Source organism: Nothobranchius furzeri, chromosome 3, assembly GCF_043380555.1.
Source record: "Nothobranchius furzeri strain GRZ-AD chromosome 3, NfurGRZ-RIMD1, whole genome shotgun sequence".
NCBI classification, from domain to species: Eukaryota; Metazoa; Chordata; class Actinopteri; order Cyprinodontiformes; family Nothobranchiidae; genus Nothobranchius; species Nothobranchius furzeri.
In genome coordinates, this window is record NC_091743.1 from 58,054,250 (window position 1) to 58,073,326 (window position 19,077).

Here is a 19,077-nt window from a genome sequence, read left to right on the forward strand (position 1 = left end):
ACTGCTACCATGGCAGACAAAAGCTTTCGCCTTTCATTTTAAGATGGATGGAATTGCAACTGTTTTTTTCTAATCTAGTCAACCTTTACTATTTATCTACTGATTTCATTAATGAGTGCATCTTTGATTGTGGTTACTTCTGAAATAACCAGCAGTTCTCTAGAAAAGGAACACACTGGAAGCTGTTTTGCTGCATTCCTTGCTGCTATTGTCAGAAATGTGTTTTGAATAATTGGTTGATCAAACTTGGGCCTTGTTTGCTGAGAAAGAACAGCTTAAAGATGAGTTAAAGAAGAAAATACACATTTGTAATAATGTATTTGCTTGTAAACATAATACATTTAATGATCTCCTGTGAAATTGTTAAATTAGTTGTTTTTTTTTCTTTTTAAAGAGACCAAATTGTTTTTTTATTTTTTTTATATGTAAGAGTAGTTTACAGTATGGATTTTGTAATGTAAGCACAAGCAAAAGCGTGCTACATGGTGTTTAACCACAGTGCATGTGTGTGTACATAGTGTACATAATCAAATCTTAGCGCAACAGGGTGATTAGAAAGAAAAATATACTGTCTGCCAAAGAAATTTGTAAATTTTCAAAATTATACTGAATATTTGCACAAAATAAGCTAAAACTTTCTTACAAGAGGAGTAAAAAAATGTAATTTGAATGATATCAGCTAAGTAGTTTTAATAATTTGAGTTTTTAAATAATGCTTTTGTAATTTCTTTGCCATTTCATGTAGTGTGATTTAATGTATACTGTTTGGTTTTTGTGTGATTAAAAACAGCTGTTTACTGATTTAATTATTCTAAAAAGAACAAAACTTGTTTGAAGATTATTACTGGTATTTAAAAGTAAACGCAGCAATAATAAAAAAAATACTGTTTTGGTGTTTGTTTCCCAGCATGCAGTTCGCGGTTACGTTAAGGTCACGTGACCGGCTGGTGTCCGCTATCAGCATGAGTGGGCGCTGCTGGATCGGGAATAGGGAAGCAGCTGGATGGATACCCGACCTGTGACCTGCTTCTCATATTCGTACCTTGACAGTAACGACTTTTTCGGGGTGGTTTGCGGTTTTTGAGCTTCTTTTTCGACGCAGGAGACATTTAACTTGCGCTAGTTTATTTTTTGCTTAATGCAAACGAGTAGTTTGCTCAGAAGCTAGCGGGGTGAGTACAAGCAGCATCTCAGGCGCTGAACGGTCTATGACTGCAGGTTTTGTGGAAGAAATTCTACTTATTTTAGACTAATATTTCTCGTTGCACGTTTGAGAGTTCTGTTTCACCAGCTGCACTGTGCATGCGTATGTTTTTAACATTAGTGTGTGTGTTTATGTTAGCTGCAAGTTCCAGGTGGTTGCAGGAAGCATCTCCATCTCAACCTGCAGCAAATAGATTTTTAAAATGTTGTACCTCAGTTTTGAATTGTGCAGACGAGTCTGTTGTCTCTTCCTGTTCAGGTAGCTTCTCGACATTCTCAGCAGCTATGGCCGTGTGGATGTGTGAAGCAGGAGTGCGGGATAGCACCATCTTCCACCGAACAAGACTGGCCAGCTTTTAATAAGCTGACCAAGTTCAGGAGTTTTTACCGCCCGGGTCCTCTTGCCTCTGAAGTACTGGAAACATGCCCGGAGATGTGGCGCTGGCAAGTTCAGGGGGAGCGGCTTTACCTGCGGGGGGTTCAGCTGCCAACACGTCGGCGTCCTCCAGCCCGACGCCGGGGAACGAGAACCGGGGCTGCGAGAACGGAGCCCTAATGGACTCCTTTGGGATTTTCCTGCAGGGGCTTCTGGCTGTGATGGCTTTCAGCACGCTAATGTGTGAGTATGCTCCAGAAGTCCTGTTGTGTGTCAGATATCTGACACCAGCTGCTGATGTAAGCCCACTTTATCCAATAGCAACACTGGATTAGTCAGAGAGCACCTAGATCTCGACAGCATCACAGCCACAACCCGTGAAGCTTTATTCTGGAAAGCATTTTTCAAACAAACTGATGTAATAAAGCACTTTACAATAGTTAAAGCAAATAAACATGTAAACAACATCATCAGCATAAAAACACAAATATAGGGGGGGGGGGGGATTAGAAGTGTCATTATTTAATAAAACAGGTGTTAGATATCCAAGTCATTTCGGTCTAGTGTTGGATTTTATACTTAAATGTTTTAAAATTTACCAGACTGAGTACTGAGATTTTAACATTAATCTACTACTTTACTAATGCAAGATGCTGGGACATCTTCAGCTCTCCTTAAAATACATGAATGTGATTTTAACCAAGGGATAAGAACTCTGTGTTATAGAACATAAATGAACAGAGACAGTCTTATTATGGAGGAAACACCAGAGGCATTTAATGAGTCATTTTATTATATACCAAGAAAAGAAAACTGGTATTAAATTGTTCTAAATATCAACAAAAAATACATTAAAATCAAATTAAATGATAAAAGCTTTGTTTTTAGATTATTTGGATACAATCGCTTTGGGCCTGCTAAAGTTATTTGAACTAAAACCCAGATGCTTGATAAAGCTTATTGTTTATTTTCTCTTAAGGTCTACTGTCATACTTAATGTTTAACCAGACATTTCTGTCTTTTATTGTAGCTTCATCTCCTTCTAGTTTCTTGCTTTCTGTGTGTGTAAACAAAACAATCCAATTCCAGCATGCATAAAATTATCACAGAAAGCCCAAAAAGCTGAAACCTGCTGAAAGTTATCATCTCCTCATTTGTTTAGGTCAGAAACACATTTGCATGTCAGTTACCAGTTCAACATGTCAAACTGGAAATAAAAGCCTGCCCTTGTTAATTCTCAGTTTAGGTAGAGAACTGTCTTTTCTAAACATTAATATTAAGTCCAAGGGGAAACATTTGAAACAAAGCTCAATGCTGGCTTATAAAAATTAGCTTTTAAAAAATCTAATGCTGACAGAGGTCTGGTGTTCATAAATTGCTGTGCAGGACACTACGTTAGGGAAGTAATAGCAGAGGAAATGTATTGTTTGCTTTCATTTTTTGCTTTGAAAGTTCCTTCGAACATGCTGATCACATGATAATTTACAGATTTAAGCTTTCTTTACGGACCAAACGTGCTTCAGTGGTGAACACAAAAGTTGCTTCACAGTCAAAAGAACAGTTTCCTTTTCTCGGGGTATTTTAAATAAGTCAGTTAAAACACAAACAAACTACATTTTTGTTGGTAATTAGGCTTTTTTCCCATCCTATGTTCATATTTGCTAGTTTTATTTTGTCAGCTTTAACTCAACAGTTTATTAGTCACAGCTAGAGGAGATGAAAATGATCTGCGCAACTGCACCATCATCTGTAGGACTGTGCAGTTCATTGATTTTGTATTTTAATTCTGGTATCGGCTCCAATAACAAAAAACCTCAACATTATACGATCATTAAAGCAAGGGCGTGTTATTTCCCTGGTGATGGGGAGCAGTACATAAATAATTGCAAGCAAGCAGTATTTTTGTGTTTGAGTAAGATCATACCAACGGATGGCCATTAGGGTCAAAAATCCATGAGAGTACAACCTCCAGCAAAACGACAAGCGCATCAGACTCAGACACAGATGTTTGTTACACATTAGTAAATACATTTTGTCCTCATGGGCTCCTGTAGATAAATAAATAGATAAATAAACTTTTACTTACTTACTGTAGAAGGAAACATTGTGTTGCCCAGAGTCTTAGTCCCACTCCATGTATTTTAGATCAGATTTTTAAGGTTATATGTTACGAAGCTGCCAATAGTTTTTAGCAACTGGGCATCGTTTAATTCATTTTTTACATTTCAATGCAAAAATTCAGAGCTTAATGGTAAAAGTACACATTGTCTATTTAAAGTTCTTTTGTTATATTTCACTTTACAAGAATACTCGATGACATTTTTTAATAGGACTGATTGATGTCATAAGAAATAATCAGCATTACAGGACCGACCTTTAGCGCCTAACACAATTTACTTTTCAGTTGCAAGAAACTTTGTTTCTGTGCTTTTATTTTGAAGGAGAAGATCGAGATCACACCCAGCTGCACACAGGGTGTGTTTAGTGTGAAGTCACACGTGTTGAGAGGAGAGACTGAGGTCATAGCTTCAAGCTTCTCCGTTAAAAACAAAACATAGAAAAAAACATCTCCTTCTGCTCTTTTACAACGTTGTTGGATGTTTATCTGCAGTCTCACAGGTTTTTAACTATTGTGTGTGTGTGTGTGGTCAGTGGCGTGAAGTAGAAGAAGGAGCTTAGAGCGTTGAAGAAAACAAACACCTATTGTGAAGAAAAGGAGAAGCTCAGTTTGTGTCAGACTCAGACGTGTTGCTGCATAAACACCCCTCTCATTTTTCTAAAACTCACAATGAACCAAGTGATGACTTAAAAGTAGAACGCTGTTTACAACTCAGACCAGTGTTTTCATGTAATACAGAATGTCTTTTTTAACCAGTGATGCTCTGCCTATATTTTAGACTACTTATTCAGCTATAATAGGCCATACCTCACTTTTGCCTTCTTCGAGAGAAAAATGATGCGATTCCTTTTGGTTTAATGAGTTTTGTTGGGATTCAGCTGTAACAAAGTCTCTGTGTGACGCTTTCTTTATGCAGTAAAACGCTTCAGGGAGCCCAAACATGAGAGAAGACCCTGGAAGATCTGGTAAGTCAGCCAATGTTAAAGTTCTGTAAAAATTGGGGATGATCCGATCATGTGATAGGAAATCGGGGAAAAGCGATGGCTTAGTTTTAAAGTCAACAAGTTCCTCTACATCAGCAGCATTAAAAAGAACTTAAGTAAAACTCCAGTGTGTTCTCTTTTTTTCTTAAAGCATTTCTAAACTATCGGATTGGGACTTTGTATCGACAGATTCTTAACATCAAAGGACTTGGAATAGAATCGAGAGCAAAAAAATTTGATCGGAACATCCCTAGTAAAAATGCATCTCTTGTCTGTGTCTCTGCAGGTTCCTGGACACTTCCAAACAAGCAATAGGGATGCTGTTCATCCACTTTGCTAATGTCTACTTATCAGACCTCACAGAGGAGGATCCCTGCTCACTGTGAGCATTTGTTTTTACTCCAAACACATTGCCAAGAAGCCATGGGACATTTGGGATGTTTTAGTCTTTTAAATGTCACATCTGATTGTTTGTCCTCCACAGATACCTCATTAACTTCCTATTAGATGCCTCTTTGGGCATGTTGCTAATATATGCAGGAGTAAGAGCCGTCAGCGCTATTGTAGAGTGGTGGCAGTGGGATTCTCTACGTTTTGGAGAATACGGTAAATACTAGTGATGTCCAGTAGAGGGCAGTGGCTTTCCATAATACTGCAATGCTGCATTCTTGTACTACATGGGCTTTCTGTTGTGTTTTCACATATTTACACATCACTAGGGATGTAAAACGTAATGACATTATTAATAATTTACTGTTTTCTTCTGGGGTTTAGGAGAGCCAGTGCAGTGCACTGCATGGTTGGGCCAATGCATCCTCTACATCCTCATCATGGTGTTTGAGAAAGTTTTAATCATGTTGGTTCTTCTCATTCCCCAGTGGAAGAAGGTAGGGAAACAATAAAACATGCAAAATGAGTGATTATATGCATGTCTTAGCAGGAAGGTTAACCAGTGGACAACAGATAAGAGAAGTCTTCTGAAGTGAACTCTTTTGTACTTTATACCACAAACTAACACATACTTATCATGTAAACTGTTGCAGTTGTGAAATTATTTTTAATGATGATTTGTTTAATGTCAGCCCATGGCACGTTGAATGTTTATTATGTGTTTGTCTATGTCACAGCTGGCTCTCCTCAACCCCATAAACAATCCAGATCTGGAACTGGCCATCGTCATGCTCATCGTTCCGTTCTTCGTCAATGTAAGTCCGCTGTTGCTACGTGTTTCCTCACACCTGGATTCCACATGCCCCTGAAAATCCAACTCTGAACATGTCCAATAAGATCCGAAACGGTCTCTGTTCTCTTTCTTCTATACTAAAGGTTGTTTGTGGGCGTAATTATTAAAACAATGCTTCTCTGCCATGATGAGATATCCTTAAGTCATTTCGGTCTTGTTCTAAAGGAAACTCTTCATCAGCGTTGTCTGTGTTTGGTTTAGGCCCTAATGTTTTGGGTGGTAGATAACTTCCTGATGAAGAAGCACAGAACAAAAGCAAAGCTTGAGGAAAGAGAAGAGGACTCTCGAGGGAACAGCAAGGTTCGCTACAGACGAGCTCTTTCCCACGACGACTCCGAGTCAGAGGTGAGCCAGCTGACATTTAGGAGATGATTAAAGATCTCAAATCGTGGCTCTCTGTGCGCCTTTTCTATGCTTTTACTATACTGAGTAAGTTAAGTTTTGTCTTGTCTGTTACTATTTTTAAGACTGATCATGTATTTATTTTGTAGATAGGTTTTCATTTGGCCTTCTAAAACATTCTGGCTGTTGGTACACAAGGCCAGGGTTAAAGCCCATGAGTCTTTGTGACTTTTTATTTTTCATGGTCTATTTTATGATATTTAGACACGTTACACTGAACCAGAATAGTCCAAAAACCGTTATTGTGGTTTGTGAGAAGAGTTTGTCATTGTCTAGAGCTGGGGGGTCACCAACCTGTGAGCCACACAACACGCTACCAGGTTGATACAGTACTGACGTTTGAACTAGAATAGATCAGAGCTAAACAAAGCTCTGTAAATCATGCGTAATAAACATGTTTTAATGTTTTTATCATATCATCAGACCCCGCCAAGGCTGCCCTTTGTCACCGATTCTGTTCATAACCTTTATGGACAGGATTTCTAGGCACAACCAAGGTGTGGAGGGCGTCCGTTTTGGTGGCCTGAGGATCAGGTCTCTGCTTTTTGCAGATGATGTGGTCCTGTTGGCTTCATCAGAATGTGATCTTCAGCTTTCGCTGGAGCGGTTCGCAGCCGAGTGTGAAGCAGCTGGGATGAGAATCAGCTCCTCTAAATCTGAGACCATGGTCTTGATTCGGAAAAGGGTAGAATGCCTTCTCCAGGGTCAGGGATGAGGTCCTGCCCCAAGTGGAGAGGTTTAAGTATCTCGGGGTCTTGTTCACGAGTGAGGGAAAACTGGAGCGTGAGATCGATAGGCGGATTGGTGCTGCATCTGCAGTGATGCGGGCGTTGTACCGGTCTGTCGTGGTGAAGAGAGAGCTGAGTCAGAAGGCGAAGCTCTCGATTTACCGGTCGATCTACGTTCCTACCCTCAGCTATGGTCATGAGCTTTGGGTAGTGACCGAAAGAACGAGACCGCGGATACAAGTGGCTAAAATGAGTTTTCTCCCAAGAGTGGCTGGGCTCTCCCTTAGAGATAGGGTGAGAAGCTCGGTCATTCGGGAGGGGCTCTGAGTAGACCCGCTGCTCCTCCACATCGAGAGGAGCCAGTTGAGGTGGCTCGGGCTTGTAGTCAGGATGCCTCCTGGACGCCTCCCTGGTGAGGTTTTCTGGACACGTCCAACCGGGAAGGGGACCTAAAGGTAGACCCAGGACACTGTGGAGGGACTATGTCTCTCACCTGGCCAGGGAACGCCTTGGGATTCCCCCGGAGGAGCTGGCCCATGTGGCTGGGGAGAGGGAAGTCTGGGCCTCTCGCCTTGGGCTACTGCCCCCGCGACCCGACTCCGGATAAGCGGATGAAAATGAATGGATGATGGAATGTTTTTATTTTTAAAACAATTGTGATTTTTAAATTTGTGATTAAAAACATGGCAGCAGATTTTATTTTATACTTGTGCTATTTGGAGAAAAGGCCTGTGTGCAACCTATATGGATCCTGGGAACACCTAGCCTAAAATCTAGACCATCATTTGCTGAAGCAAATAATTTTGCTTTGCATACATTTCAAACAGCAGTTGATATATATGAGGCTGTTCCAGGCTATGGAGTTTCAGGTTGGTTTAAGAAAAAACTTGAAGGGTTTTAGAAACATGCTGTCATCACCGGGCCAGTGGCGCAATGGATAACGCGTCTGACTACGGATCAGAAGATTCTAGGTTCGACTCCTGGCTGGCTCGAATTTTTAAATTTGAAACAGAAGTTAAATGTTTATACTACAGCGGTGCTGCGAATAATAATATAAAAACACATATAATGGTTTTAACAGCATCCCGTGTGCAACATTTGGAAGTGTAGTATGCCCAAGGAAGATTCTCTCTCTCTCTCTCTATGCAGTAGCATAAACTCTCCTCGAGTCTGCTGGTGTGTTTAACAGACCTGTAATGTCTGCCAGATGGTAGCAGTTCAAAGAGGGGTGGAGGTGTGTTGTGAGGTTTGAGGACAGCTTTTTTCTCTGCAGTCCTGATTAAGTGCTGCAGAACCTTTCTGTCTGCAGCACTGCAACCCAGTTGGTCAGGGTGCTCCCTATAGCTGCTCTGTAGAAACTCGCACAGCTTTTTCTCTACTTGACTCCCGCTGGCCACTCTGAGACAGTAAAGGAGTTGCCATGCTTTTTTGACAACAGCTGTGGTGTTTGCTGACCAGTGGAGGTTGTCGGATATGTGGACACCCAGGAATTAGGGTTTTGTTTAAGTTTTGGGGGTCATCTGTATTTCCTTCTTGTGCTCAGACTCCATTGAGATGAGACCCAGAATTGTTTTGTCATCAGGAAACTTTTATTATGGTGTTGAGTGGGTGTGTAGGTGAGAGTTCATGGGTGTAGTTTTGATGTAGCTGAGGAAAGTCTCCTAAGACTTATTACTGGAATGATTGCTATTAATTAACATATTGAAGTACCAATTTAGCTAATTTGCCGTCTCTGACCAGCTTTTATTTTTATTTGACTCAAGAGAAGCAACGGCACCATACATCTGGTTTCTGGCAGCTTGTAGGGACCAGTCTTGCAGCAATTTCTTGCCCTGTCAAGAAAATTTATGTTCCCTGACCGGGAATCGAACCCGGGCCGCGGCGGTGAGAGCGCCGAATCCTAACCACTAGACCACCAGGGACTGTGGAATATGTCCCAGATAAAGTTAGATAGGAATCCAAATATCAATGATATTTTATACAATTTTGAATAATTTAAAACCAATAAATCCATATTTTCCATGCTGACGGTTTGTTGAAGTGGTGGCTCCATATTACTTGTCATTACAGATGGCTGCCACCAGGGAGCAGCCCTGTGAAAGAAAACAACAGGAGCTTTGCCATGTGCCTGTTGTTCCTCTGCTGGCTTGGTTCATTGAAAAACAGTCAGTTCTAAATAAAAAGTGGTCAGATTATATCTATTTTTTTATCCACGTGCATTAAAAAAATGTGTATCCTATAAACTCGTCTGTCACATGTGAGCTGACATGCAGTCAGCCTGATTTGAAGGAATATGTTTCCTCTCAACATTTCTGTTTTAATAATGATAAACATTCTCGCAAATATTTTCTCTTCTTTTCTTGTGGTTTTATTTAGCTCACCTTCTTCTTTCTATTATAGAAATGTCTTTCATTTCTGTTTGTACAACTTGTTCGTGCACACCTCCGCTCCTCTCATTGTACAAGTATTATTTAGTGTGTATGACCAACAGTAATGTGAGCAGCTCAGTTTTCAGACGTGACTATGTGCCCACAAATAGATCAGCTTTTTATAGCCTCTGCACACACTTAAAGGAGGAGTAAACAGGTGAAATGTAGCCTAAAGAGTCATCATTATGATTCAATACAAACTCCAACACAGTGGTTCCCAACCTTTTTCCCAAGGGACCCCTTTTTTACCAGTAAAATTTTTGACGACCCCCTCCCATTCTCTCTTCCAGTACAAACATTATTAAGAAATGATAAAATTGTTCAAGCACATTTTAATATGCTTTGATTCAATAGATAGCAGTAAAAGTAGGCTCCAGTACAGAACAAAGCCATTAACAAAACCAAACAGAGCGTAATGTGCTTGACAGTTTGTATTACTTTTCTGAACACATTGTTTCTTGTAAACACCGATAAATCAATCATTCCTTTCAATAAACGTTTGACACATAAAAAATACACTGAGCAAAATGTACTTAAATGTGTATATTACTGTTTATACTAGATTATTTACTGTAAAAGCTGTGATTAATCAACCAGTCCTATCTTTAATAAACTTTTGACACTTGAAAATAAAACAGTGAGCTGAGCAAAATGTGCTTAAAAGTGTGTTACTTTTTCTGTACTAATTATTTCCTGTCTTAATATCAGTAAACTTTTCACTCATGAAAAAAATGTGAGCAAAATGTAGGCTATAAACAAGTAATAAATGAAGTTTTAACCCCTTAAAGTGGAGAGGTCCTGGCGACCTACTGAGAGGCTTTGGCGCCCCCTTGTGGGGGTCGGGACCCCCAGGTTAGGAACCACTGCTCTAACAGATGGGCTGCATGGTGGCGCAGTGGTTAGCACTGTTGCCTCGCAGCACGAAGGTCGAAGGTTTGAAACTCGGCTGCGGCCTTTCTGCGTGGAGTTGCGTGTTCTCCCCATGCCTGCGTGGGTTTCCTCCGGGTACTCCAGTTTCCCCCACAGATCACAACATGCCCTATAGGTTATAAATTGTAAGTCGCTTAGGATAAAAGCGTCTGCTAAACACATAAACATAAACATTACTGAATCGAGCTAAAACACTTTTTGTCCATGTTTTATATTCATATTTCTCCATCTGTGTTTTTTTAGATTCTGTTCTCAGCAGATGATGAAATGGATGAGTCGGATGAGGACGATGTCCGTAGAATCACCGGTCTGAAGACGGTGAAGAAGAAAAAGCTCAGGATGGGGATCCCTGTATGACCTGTGTGCCTAGCTTTACTGCTAAGATGGGTTTCCCCATGTAGCTCTTAACCCCACTCACATTTCCTGTACCACACACACACACACACACACACACACACACACACACCAAACTATAATACACTACTCTAATTCCATTTGTGATGGAGAACTGCTACACAAACCATTTCTGAACTAGGACGCTGCACCTGTCTGTTGCAATTAGCCATGACCTTTGGATGACTGCTGCACGTTGATGTGGTACTTTCTAGAATGACTGTTGGGTTTAAAGACGAGGACAAAAGATTCCCACCATAAACAAACATCTGAACCACTTACCGAACTATGTAATCCCAGATTAGGTCAGTTGGGCAGATATGATGCTCTCTGCTTTGTTACTTTGGTTACATTTGATACTGTAACAGGTTTTTCTGAAGTAACCATAGATTCTATGTCTGATTTGTCCTTTGTGTCATGTGTAGACATGCAACCATGGTGTGTGTGTGTGCGCGCGTGTGTGTGTGCGTGTGCGTGCATGCGTGTGTGTGAGAGATGGTGTGTACCCTTGTCAAATAATATACTAGCATTTATTTCAGTGTTTGAACCTCTGCACTGATGCAGCTGTGACTCACTACAGCAGTTACAAACTTTATATATCTTGTATGTAATCCGACCTTTGTCAAAGGGAGCATGTTAATTCTTGTATTAATCTTCCATTTTGTCTTCTAATAGATTAAACATGCGTATGTCCAACTCTTGAATCTGGATCTCAAAGACAACAACCTGCTGAGCTCACCTGCAGCTCATTACGTTTGAACAGTTTTGTCTCATTTGTCTTATTTTTCAGTTTTGAGTGTTTTTAGTTGTTTTATTCTTGGCCAAAAAGGTCGGTCTGCTTTCTCTAAAGTGTTTATCATTCCTTTATTCCATTTGGGCGTGTTGTTATTGGAACCAAATTCTGTTTTTGCAGTTTTCCAGTCTGGTGTTTGCTCTTCCTGTTTCCTGTGTGATTTTTGTTTGCCCTGAAACGTGCCTAAGTGCAATCAGCAGTTTGTGTTTTTTGTTGCTCTGTTTTTTTTTTCTTTGGCAAATTTAAAGCAGAGCTCCAGATGTTCGAGCATAAAGCATAACTCAGCAGGCTCTGATGTTCAGAATGTGACTTGCTTAGACCTTTAAACTGTAAGTGGTGTGCGTGTGCGTGCGTTTGCGAGTGTGTGAGTGTATAGGACATGAGCTGAATACATGTGTACGTTGTCAGAATGACTACTGGTCCTGTTTAAAAAGTAAACTAAGCGACATAAACTGTGAAAACTGGCTGGGCTCATGTTTTCTATACTGTTTAGGAAAGTTGCTCAGGAGTAAATTCACTTCAGATGATTGCTACTGAATCATTTAAACATTTTAAGGTCTTTTCAGGTACAAGTACAGTTGGTTTGCTTACATTTTATCTGTTTGAGTTATTTTGATGTAAGTTCTGCAGCATTTGTTGCTCTATCATTATTTTGCTCTACAGCATTTCATATTTTACATTCTATTATACCTACTAGACACTTTTAGGTTCACCTGTTTAAATGCATGTTCACACAAAAGGTAATAACCTTTACTTGGCAGTAACTCAGTATATTTAGACATCTAGATGTGGAGAAAACTACTTGCTGAAGTGCAAATCAGGAAAATATCAAGAAAATATGAAACAAGAAAACATAAGGTTTAAAGGTCTAATTCAGGTTTAAAGGTCTAATTCACTCGTTTTTTAAATAATAATTGTTCATGGTATGCAAACGTATCGTCTGATTGTTTAACAGCAACGCAACTCTTCCCCTGCCTCTGTTTGCTTGTTTTTCTTGGGTAAAAAATGCAACGTTTGTGTTTTCTCAGAAATAACACAAATTTGAACATGTTGTGAAGTTGCTATTGCTAATGATAGCTGCTATTTAGCCGAGACATGCTCTGCTCTCTCCTGGCTGCGACATCAGCACAGCCTTCCATGGTTGCAAACCATGGTGGATTAAACCATGAATGCAGATTTTCTCTGTGTTGTAGAAGTGTCATGTTTTTTTGGACCGATCGTTTTACCTTCCTGTTGATGATGCATTTGATGGAGGTTGAAGAAAATGTTCACGTTCTGCATGTGAATCTAAGTCAGAGTGGCTAATCGTATTCCGCTAATCGAATGAAGTATTACATGGGTTCTCTTGTGAATGACACCTTTGGGTGACTTTGAACATAACATGGTGCAAGAGTGACATATTTCTGAAGCAGCTGATCTATTGGGATTTTCGCCCACAACCATGTCTAAGGTTTACAGAGAATGGTCTCAAAAAGGGAAAATATCTAGTAAGAGACCACAGAAGAATCGAGGGACTGGTTCTGGCAGATGGGAAGTAGACTGCAACATTCAGATGGTTGGGTTGGAATTTGGTGTCCGCAACATGAAAGCATGGATCCAGCCTGACTTCCATCAATGGTTCACGCTGCTGGAGGTGTCATTGTGTAGGTGAGATATTCTTGGTCCACTATGGAGTACCAACTGAGCCTGGTCTGGGCATCGTGCCACAGCCTAACAGAGTATTGTTGACCCCTTTGACACAGTGGACACATCTGCCAATGCTAGTTCCAGCAAGATGATCTCAAACTGGTTTCTAGAACATAATTACTTCACTAATTTCTTTGGGATGTGGTTGAATGAATGAATGAATCATGGATGGAACTGAGATGCTGCCATGTCATTCAGCTAGTACTAAGGTGTACCTAATAAAGTGGCTAGTGAGTATGGTAGATTTCAATAAGTAAATTTGGTTTCAGAGATATTTGGAAGAATCTGTGTGATTGAAGTTATTTTATGTTATCAGGGTTTTAGGGTATTAAAACTGGGTTTTAAATCAGTGTTTGACAGATTTAATCTTTTTTTAAATAAATCTAAAAGGTTGAAGAAAAGGTCTGAACTAAACAATTCTTGTGTGATCTTCTGACTGTGTCCCATAACAGCTTGAATGAGTGTGCTCCCTGTGAGATTTGAGCCTTCACCAACCCAACCTTAAAAGAAACTGTGAGTCAACAGTGGGTAACACCTATTTCTTTCAAAGTCTGAGAATAAAGTCATAGGCTGTGTTGAGATCCACTCACAAAAACATGACTGATTTGATAAAGTTTCATTTGAACAGATGCAAAACAACCAACACATAAGGAAAATAACATTCAGAAATGGGTTGGAAGAACAATACGCATATTTCATCCCACCCGTTCCGTACTAGTTAACGGCTAATATTCAGTTCCACTCAGTCAACCAAGAAAAACATAACATTGTATTAACCTCATATTTGTTATGTACCCATTAGATAACTCATCACCAGTACGTTTTGGGAGAAAGCTGGGCACTTTTCCTTTGGAATACTTTATGGTTCAGCCCTGATTTTTCTTTATGGATGTGCTAATTGTCTGGAAATGCTACCCACAAACTCCAAGACCCAAAAAAGGAATTCTTCCTGGCTTAAATAGATCCTGTCCTCCATAGCAGGAAGGCATTACTGGGTGGTGGACGTTTTTCATTTCTGTGCCCAGTCCCATTTGTGTCCAGAATTATCAGCTGTTGGCCCCTCAAGTTTATGAGGGACCCATTCCAGCTGTACTATCCCTCACGTCACACCTAATAATACACACTGACAACAAGCAGGAGTGTCACTAGGACTATATATAATGTCAGGCTGTCTGGTTGAAAAGACACAGAGCAGAATAACAATCAGCCCATCAGTTAGGCTGGAAAGAGTCCCTAACCATGTCACAGGTACGTTACATCATTTGTTTTGATTTTGTGCAGACATTACCTCGTTATTAAAGGGTTACTGCTAATTTAAACAAAATCACCATTTACTGCCCTGCTTGTCTTTATTGTAGCCAGGAGAAGTAAAAAAGAAGAAGCGACCACCAATGAAGGAAGAAGATTTGAAAGGAGCTCGCAGTAAGCTGGGGCTGAAGGGCGAGGTCAAGAGTAAGACTTATGAGGTCATGGCAGAGTGTGGTGAGTAAAGTCTGTCGTTTATATTTTATTCATGACAGAAACCTAAGAGGAAATGGCTTAACAGGTCAAGCATTTCAGTAGAAATACTTCCCCTCAGTCTGGTTTAAAAATTGTACATGCCTAAGATGCGTTACTTCTGGTTTTACAAAATCAGCTGCAGGTACTTTGGAAAACATCATACAAATGGAAACATTTATAAGGGTAACACATTACAATGACCTCGTGTTTTTGATTATTTCAATTATATAACTGACTGCCAGCAACTGCTATTACTTCTGCAGATAAAATAAATAAATAAATAGAAAGTAAATGAAATAAAATAGCTCATTTACCGACCGGGAATCAAACCCGGGCCACAGTGGTGAGAGCACCGAATCCTAATCACTAGACCACCAGGGATACTATGAATCATCATGTCAAACACTTATATGTCTCTAGCTAAAACACATTTCGAGGTGTATTTCTGTAATTGTGTTAAACACAATAATTGTGTGCAGTTGTGAACTGATAGTCAGGAGCACTATAACGAAAAGGTTCCTGTATTATTCTAGGTCAACTAGTCCGTCTGGCTTTCGAGATTAATGATTTTTTCGCCCTCTTGTGGACATAATTTATTGCTGCATGCATTGTTCATAAAGCTAAACAAGACATAACTCATTAGCACTTCCTGTAGATTGCTTTCAAAATAATATACACTTCTTAAACATTACTACGGGTTTTATTGTTAGTCTAAGTAATAGAACGTCATCACTTATACAAACAACTAATACAAGAAAATAAATATATGTTAATTATCTATGTTCAACAAGATTAGATCAATGAGTGAAAGCAGGAGCTATTAGCAGCTTGCTACAGCTCTACAAACAAATACGCCCTCTGGTGGCCACAAGGTGAAACCAGGGGCACCTCCAGAAATTTTTGATAAGGGTGTCCAGACAAGGCCAAAGAAAATTTTGGGGTGGCACATGTACTTGGTCCTTGTGATAACTCTGGGAGAGTTTAGTCTGTGGCGATGCCTTGGATTACTCCTTTATTATTTTTTATTAAAAACAATATGTATCCAAAGCACTTAACTCAAATTTGAGAAACACAAATATTTCAAATACAAAAACATTTCTGTTATTTGAAATGTTATTTCAAAAATTACTTTTAGAATTTTATTTTATTTTTTTGTTTATTTCAGCTGTTGCTGCCTTCACAAAAAAATTGAATAAAAAATAACTATGGAAATATAAACTTTACTAAAAAGGTGAGCAGCAGAAACATATGCATTTTTAAAATTTCTGATTTTTTTTTTTACTCATTGAATGTATGCATCTCTATTGTGTTTCACATTTATGTCTTGAATAAAAAAACACATTTGTGGTTTGAGTGAACATTAATAAGATTTATTAACACTGGTCTTTCCTGGGGGGGGACCAGCATTTTCTAGGGGCGGGCAAGGCAAACCCTAGCCACACCTTGGGGGAGCCACTGGGTGAAACTAGATTCACAGTAGACTTGGAGGGATTTTATTAATAGGTAATATAAAATAAATATATTTGGTTACAAAATTTTACGTTTATAGTTTCTAATAAAACATGTCAGTTATAGAACTATTAGTTATTAGTTCAAAGAGTAGTAAATACCCAGATACATCTAATCGACACACAGACACTGATTTATTTATTTTTTAAAGGTCCATTATGCCTTTGGAAAATAGAATCTACCGTAATATCACTTTAGATTCTCTGATAGACTTTGTCAACCCTAATGACCCCCGGACACACACAAACACACTCATTTAAAATAAAATTAAGAAAATCTCACTCCAAGTCTTTTGTGAAAGTTGGCAGCCCTGTGTATGTGTGTGTGCACAAAGGTGCATTAACATTTAAACATGTTGTCAACCGTGGGTTGAAGGAAGCTCAGCTGTTAGATCAGCTGTAACGTCTCAACAAATTCAGACATATTTTTATCAACTTCCCACGAATGCACCACATCCATGTGTTGATCGTGTGTTTCTGTGTTCAGAGCGCTTGGGCAAGGTGGCTCCATCTGTGTTCAGCGGAGTGAGGACAGGAACAGAGACGGTCCTCACAAAGCCTGCAGGTGCCAAAGACCCTTCTGCCAGTGTGTTCAGCAAGTGATCACTCTGCAACAAGACAAGAAAACAGGAATAGATGATTACATATAGTCTTGGAGACAAGACTGGACTGGGAGGACTGTAGTGGATATGTGTGAAATATGAAGTTAGCCCATAAATGAGCTGGATATTTCCTACCATGCTGTGTTTTGATATTACTGTTGATGACTTTTTACTTTTGCATAAATACTTTTTCCATTAACAAGATGTAGTATTTTCTTTTCTATTTGAGTGAAAACTGCAGAACTCCAAAAGGGAATACAGTCCTTCATGTTTGCCATCTGAACATTTTCAAGCCAATTGATTAATTTTTGGTAATAATATTTACATTTAGTTTACGAATTGAAATGCCATTTGCAAAAAAATAAATAATAATAATTATCAGAGAAACGTCCAGATTTGTATTTGCAGCGGTTGTATGTATACATATATATATATATATATATATATATATATATATATATATATATATATATATATATATATATATATATATATATATAGTATTCCCCCACATTTAAATATCTCCTGTTTTTATTTTTCAATCAATCAATCAATCAATCAAAGCTTTATTTATATAGCACCTTCCGCAACCCTGTCGGGTAGCCCAAGGCGCTGAACATATTACATGACACAGTGAAATATGGTGAATAAATCGAAAATAAAAGCAGTTCAAATTACAAATGGCAAAAAAAGGTAAAACATTCTAGTAGAAGACAAAGGATTAAAACAAGGGATAGAGCGATCCAATGAAAACAGGGAAATAAACTCAACATTAAAGATGGCCAAATTCAAACACGTTCAGGAAATGCCAAGCAGAGGAGGTGTGTTTTTAGGTGACTCTTAAAGACTGCCAGAGATGGGGACAGCCTAACTGAGGGTGGCAACTGGTTCCAGAGTGACGGTGCTAGGACTGAGAAAGCCCGGTCCCCGCGAGTATGACACCTAGAACGAGGGACAGCGAGCAGGCCTTGGTCAGAGGAGCGCAGAACGCGTGATGGGGATTGTCTGTTCAGGAGTGTGGCTAGATAGGGGGGAGCATTACTCTGGAAGAAATTGTAAACAAAGACAAGGAGTTTGAAGTGTGAACGATAACAAACCGGAAGCCAGTTCAAGGAGGCCAGAACCGGACTGATGTGGTCCCGTTTCCTAGTCCCAGTCAGGAACCTGGCTGTGCTGCTCTGCACAACCTGTAGGCGACGCAGTGATGACTGACACAACCCTGCATAGAGAGAGTTGCAGTAATCAAGCCTAGAAATTACAAAGGCATGCAGTACCCGCTCCAGGTGGGCTCTCGACAGCATAGGCTTGATTTTCGCAAGGCGTCTCAGGTGAAAGAAACTGGACCGGATCACAGAATTGATGTGAGCATCAAATTTAAGTCCAGCATCAAGTTTCACCCCCAAACTGGTAACAACTGGTTTTGAGTAGGGAGAAAGAGGCCAAGATCAACATAACGACCCACATTCCTGCTGTTGGGGTGAAAAACAATGGGCTCTGTCTTTCCCTCATTCAGATGTAGAACATTGGCCATTAGCCAAGACTTCACCTCGTTAAGACAGGACACAAAGGACTGGATGGAGTGTCCTTTCTCCTGACACAATGGAGAGTAAATCTGGCAATCGTCAGCATACAGATGTAATGATAAGCCATGTTTACGAATGATTGGTGATTTTTTTGTCATTTAACTCCAGCCTTACTGCACATCATCAAATTTCTGAATAAACCCCTTGCCTGCCTTGACCTCCTAGGCATGCACTTACCCTGCCACTGTTGTGCATACACTCCAATTACACGTGCACAAAGGTGGCACATTTACATTTATCTGTGAGATTGACTGTAATAGGGAGGTAGGTGTGTTTTCTGCTGTTGTGCTAAAGGAAGACATAAACAACAAATGCAGGTCGCATTCCTGCAAAGGTGGGTCTGTGAGGACAATAGAACCTCAGTTAGGTTTCAGGCCTGATTGTTGCCAGACATGCAAAGGCTAAATGATCTCAAAAAGCAAAGATGTAGAGAAAATCAAAAGGAAATGAGCCCAGAAGAACATCTACAGTTCTGCAGGACTCACTTGATAAAGGTGGGGGATCAAAGGTCATGATTCAACAATATAAAAGAAATGAAGATTAATCAAAATACTTGAGGAAATCAAGCATGATATTGAGGATTAACATCACTATATATG

General features: G+C 39.6%; 1 protein-coding gene and 2 non-coding genes across 4 annotated transcripts; 2 read left to right on the forward strand and 1 right to left on the reverse strand.

The window, feature by feature from the left end:
- The first annotated feature begins 1,004 nt into the window (after positions 1 to 1,004).
- Positions 1,005 to 17,282, forward strand: stimate (STIM activating enhance). Of its 2 annotated transcripts, XM_015959279.3 has the most exons (11): positions 1,005 to 1,172; positions 1,463 to 1,822; positions 4,615 to 4,663; positions 4,968 to 5,063; positions 5,166 to 5,287; positions 5,456 to 5,568; positions 5,809 to 5,886; positions 6,126 to 6,269; positions 10,657 to 10,764; positions 14,644 to 14,767; positions 16,781 to 17,097. In XM_015959279.3, the coding sequence occupies exons 2-11, from the start codon at positions 1,627 to 1,629 to the stop codon at positions 16,894 to 16,896; spliced, it is 1,146 nt and encodes a 381-aa protein (XP_015814765.2). In that variant the 5' UTR covers positions 1,005 to 1,172; positions 1,463 to 1,626; the 3' UTR covers positions 16,897 to 17,097. The 2 variants fall into 2 exon arrangements, with proteins under 2 accessions (XP_015814765.2, XP_015814766.1); XM_015959280.3 differs by lacking the exons at positions 1,005 to 1,172; positions 1,463 to 1,822; positions 4,615 to 4,663; ... (4 more) ...; positions 6,126 to 6,269; positions 10,657 to 10,764 and adding an exon at positions 14,410 to 14,533 and having other exon boundaries at positions 16,781 to 17,282.
- On the forward strand, positions 7,974 to 8,046 carry trnar-acg (transfer RNA arginine (anticodon ACG)). The gene has a single exon. It is a non-coding gene; the product is annotated as a tRNA-Arg (tRNA).
- Positions 8,905 to 8,976, reverse strand: trnae-cuc (transfer RNA glutamic acid (anticodon CUC)). Its single transcript has one exon. It is a non-coding gene; the product is annotated as a tRNA-Glu (tRNA).
- Positions 17,283 to 19,077: the final 1,795 nt, after the last annotated feature.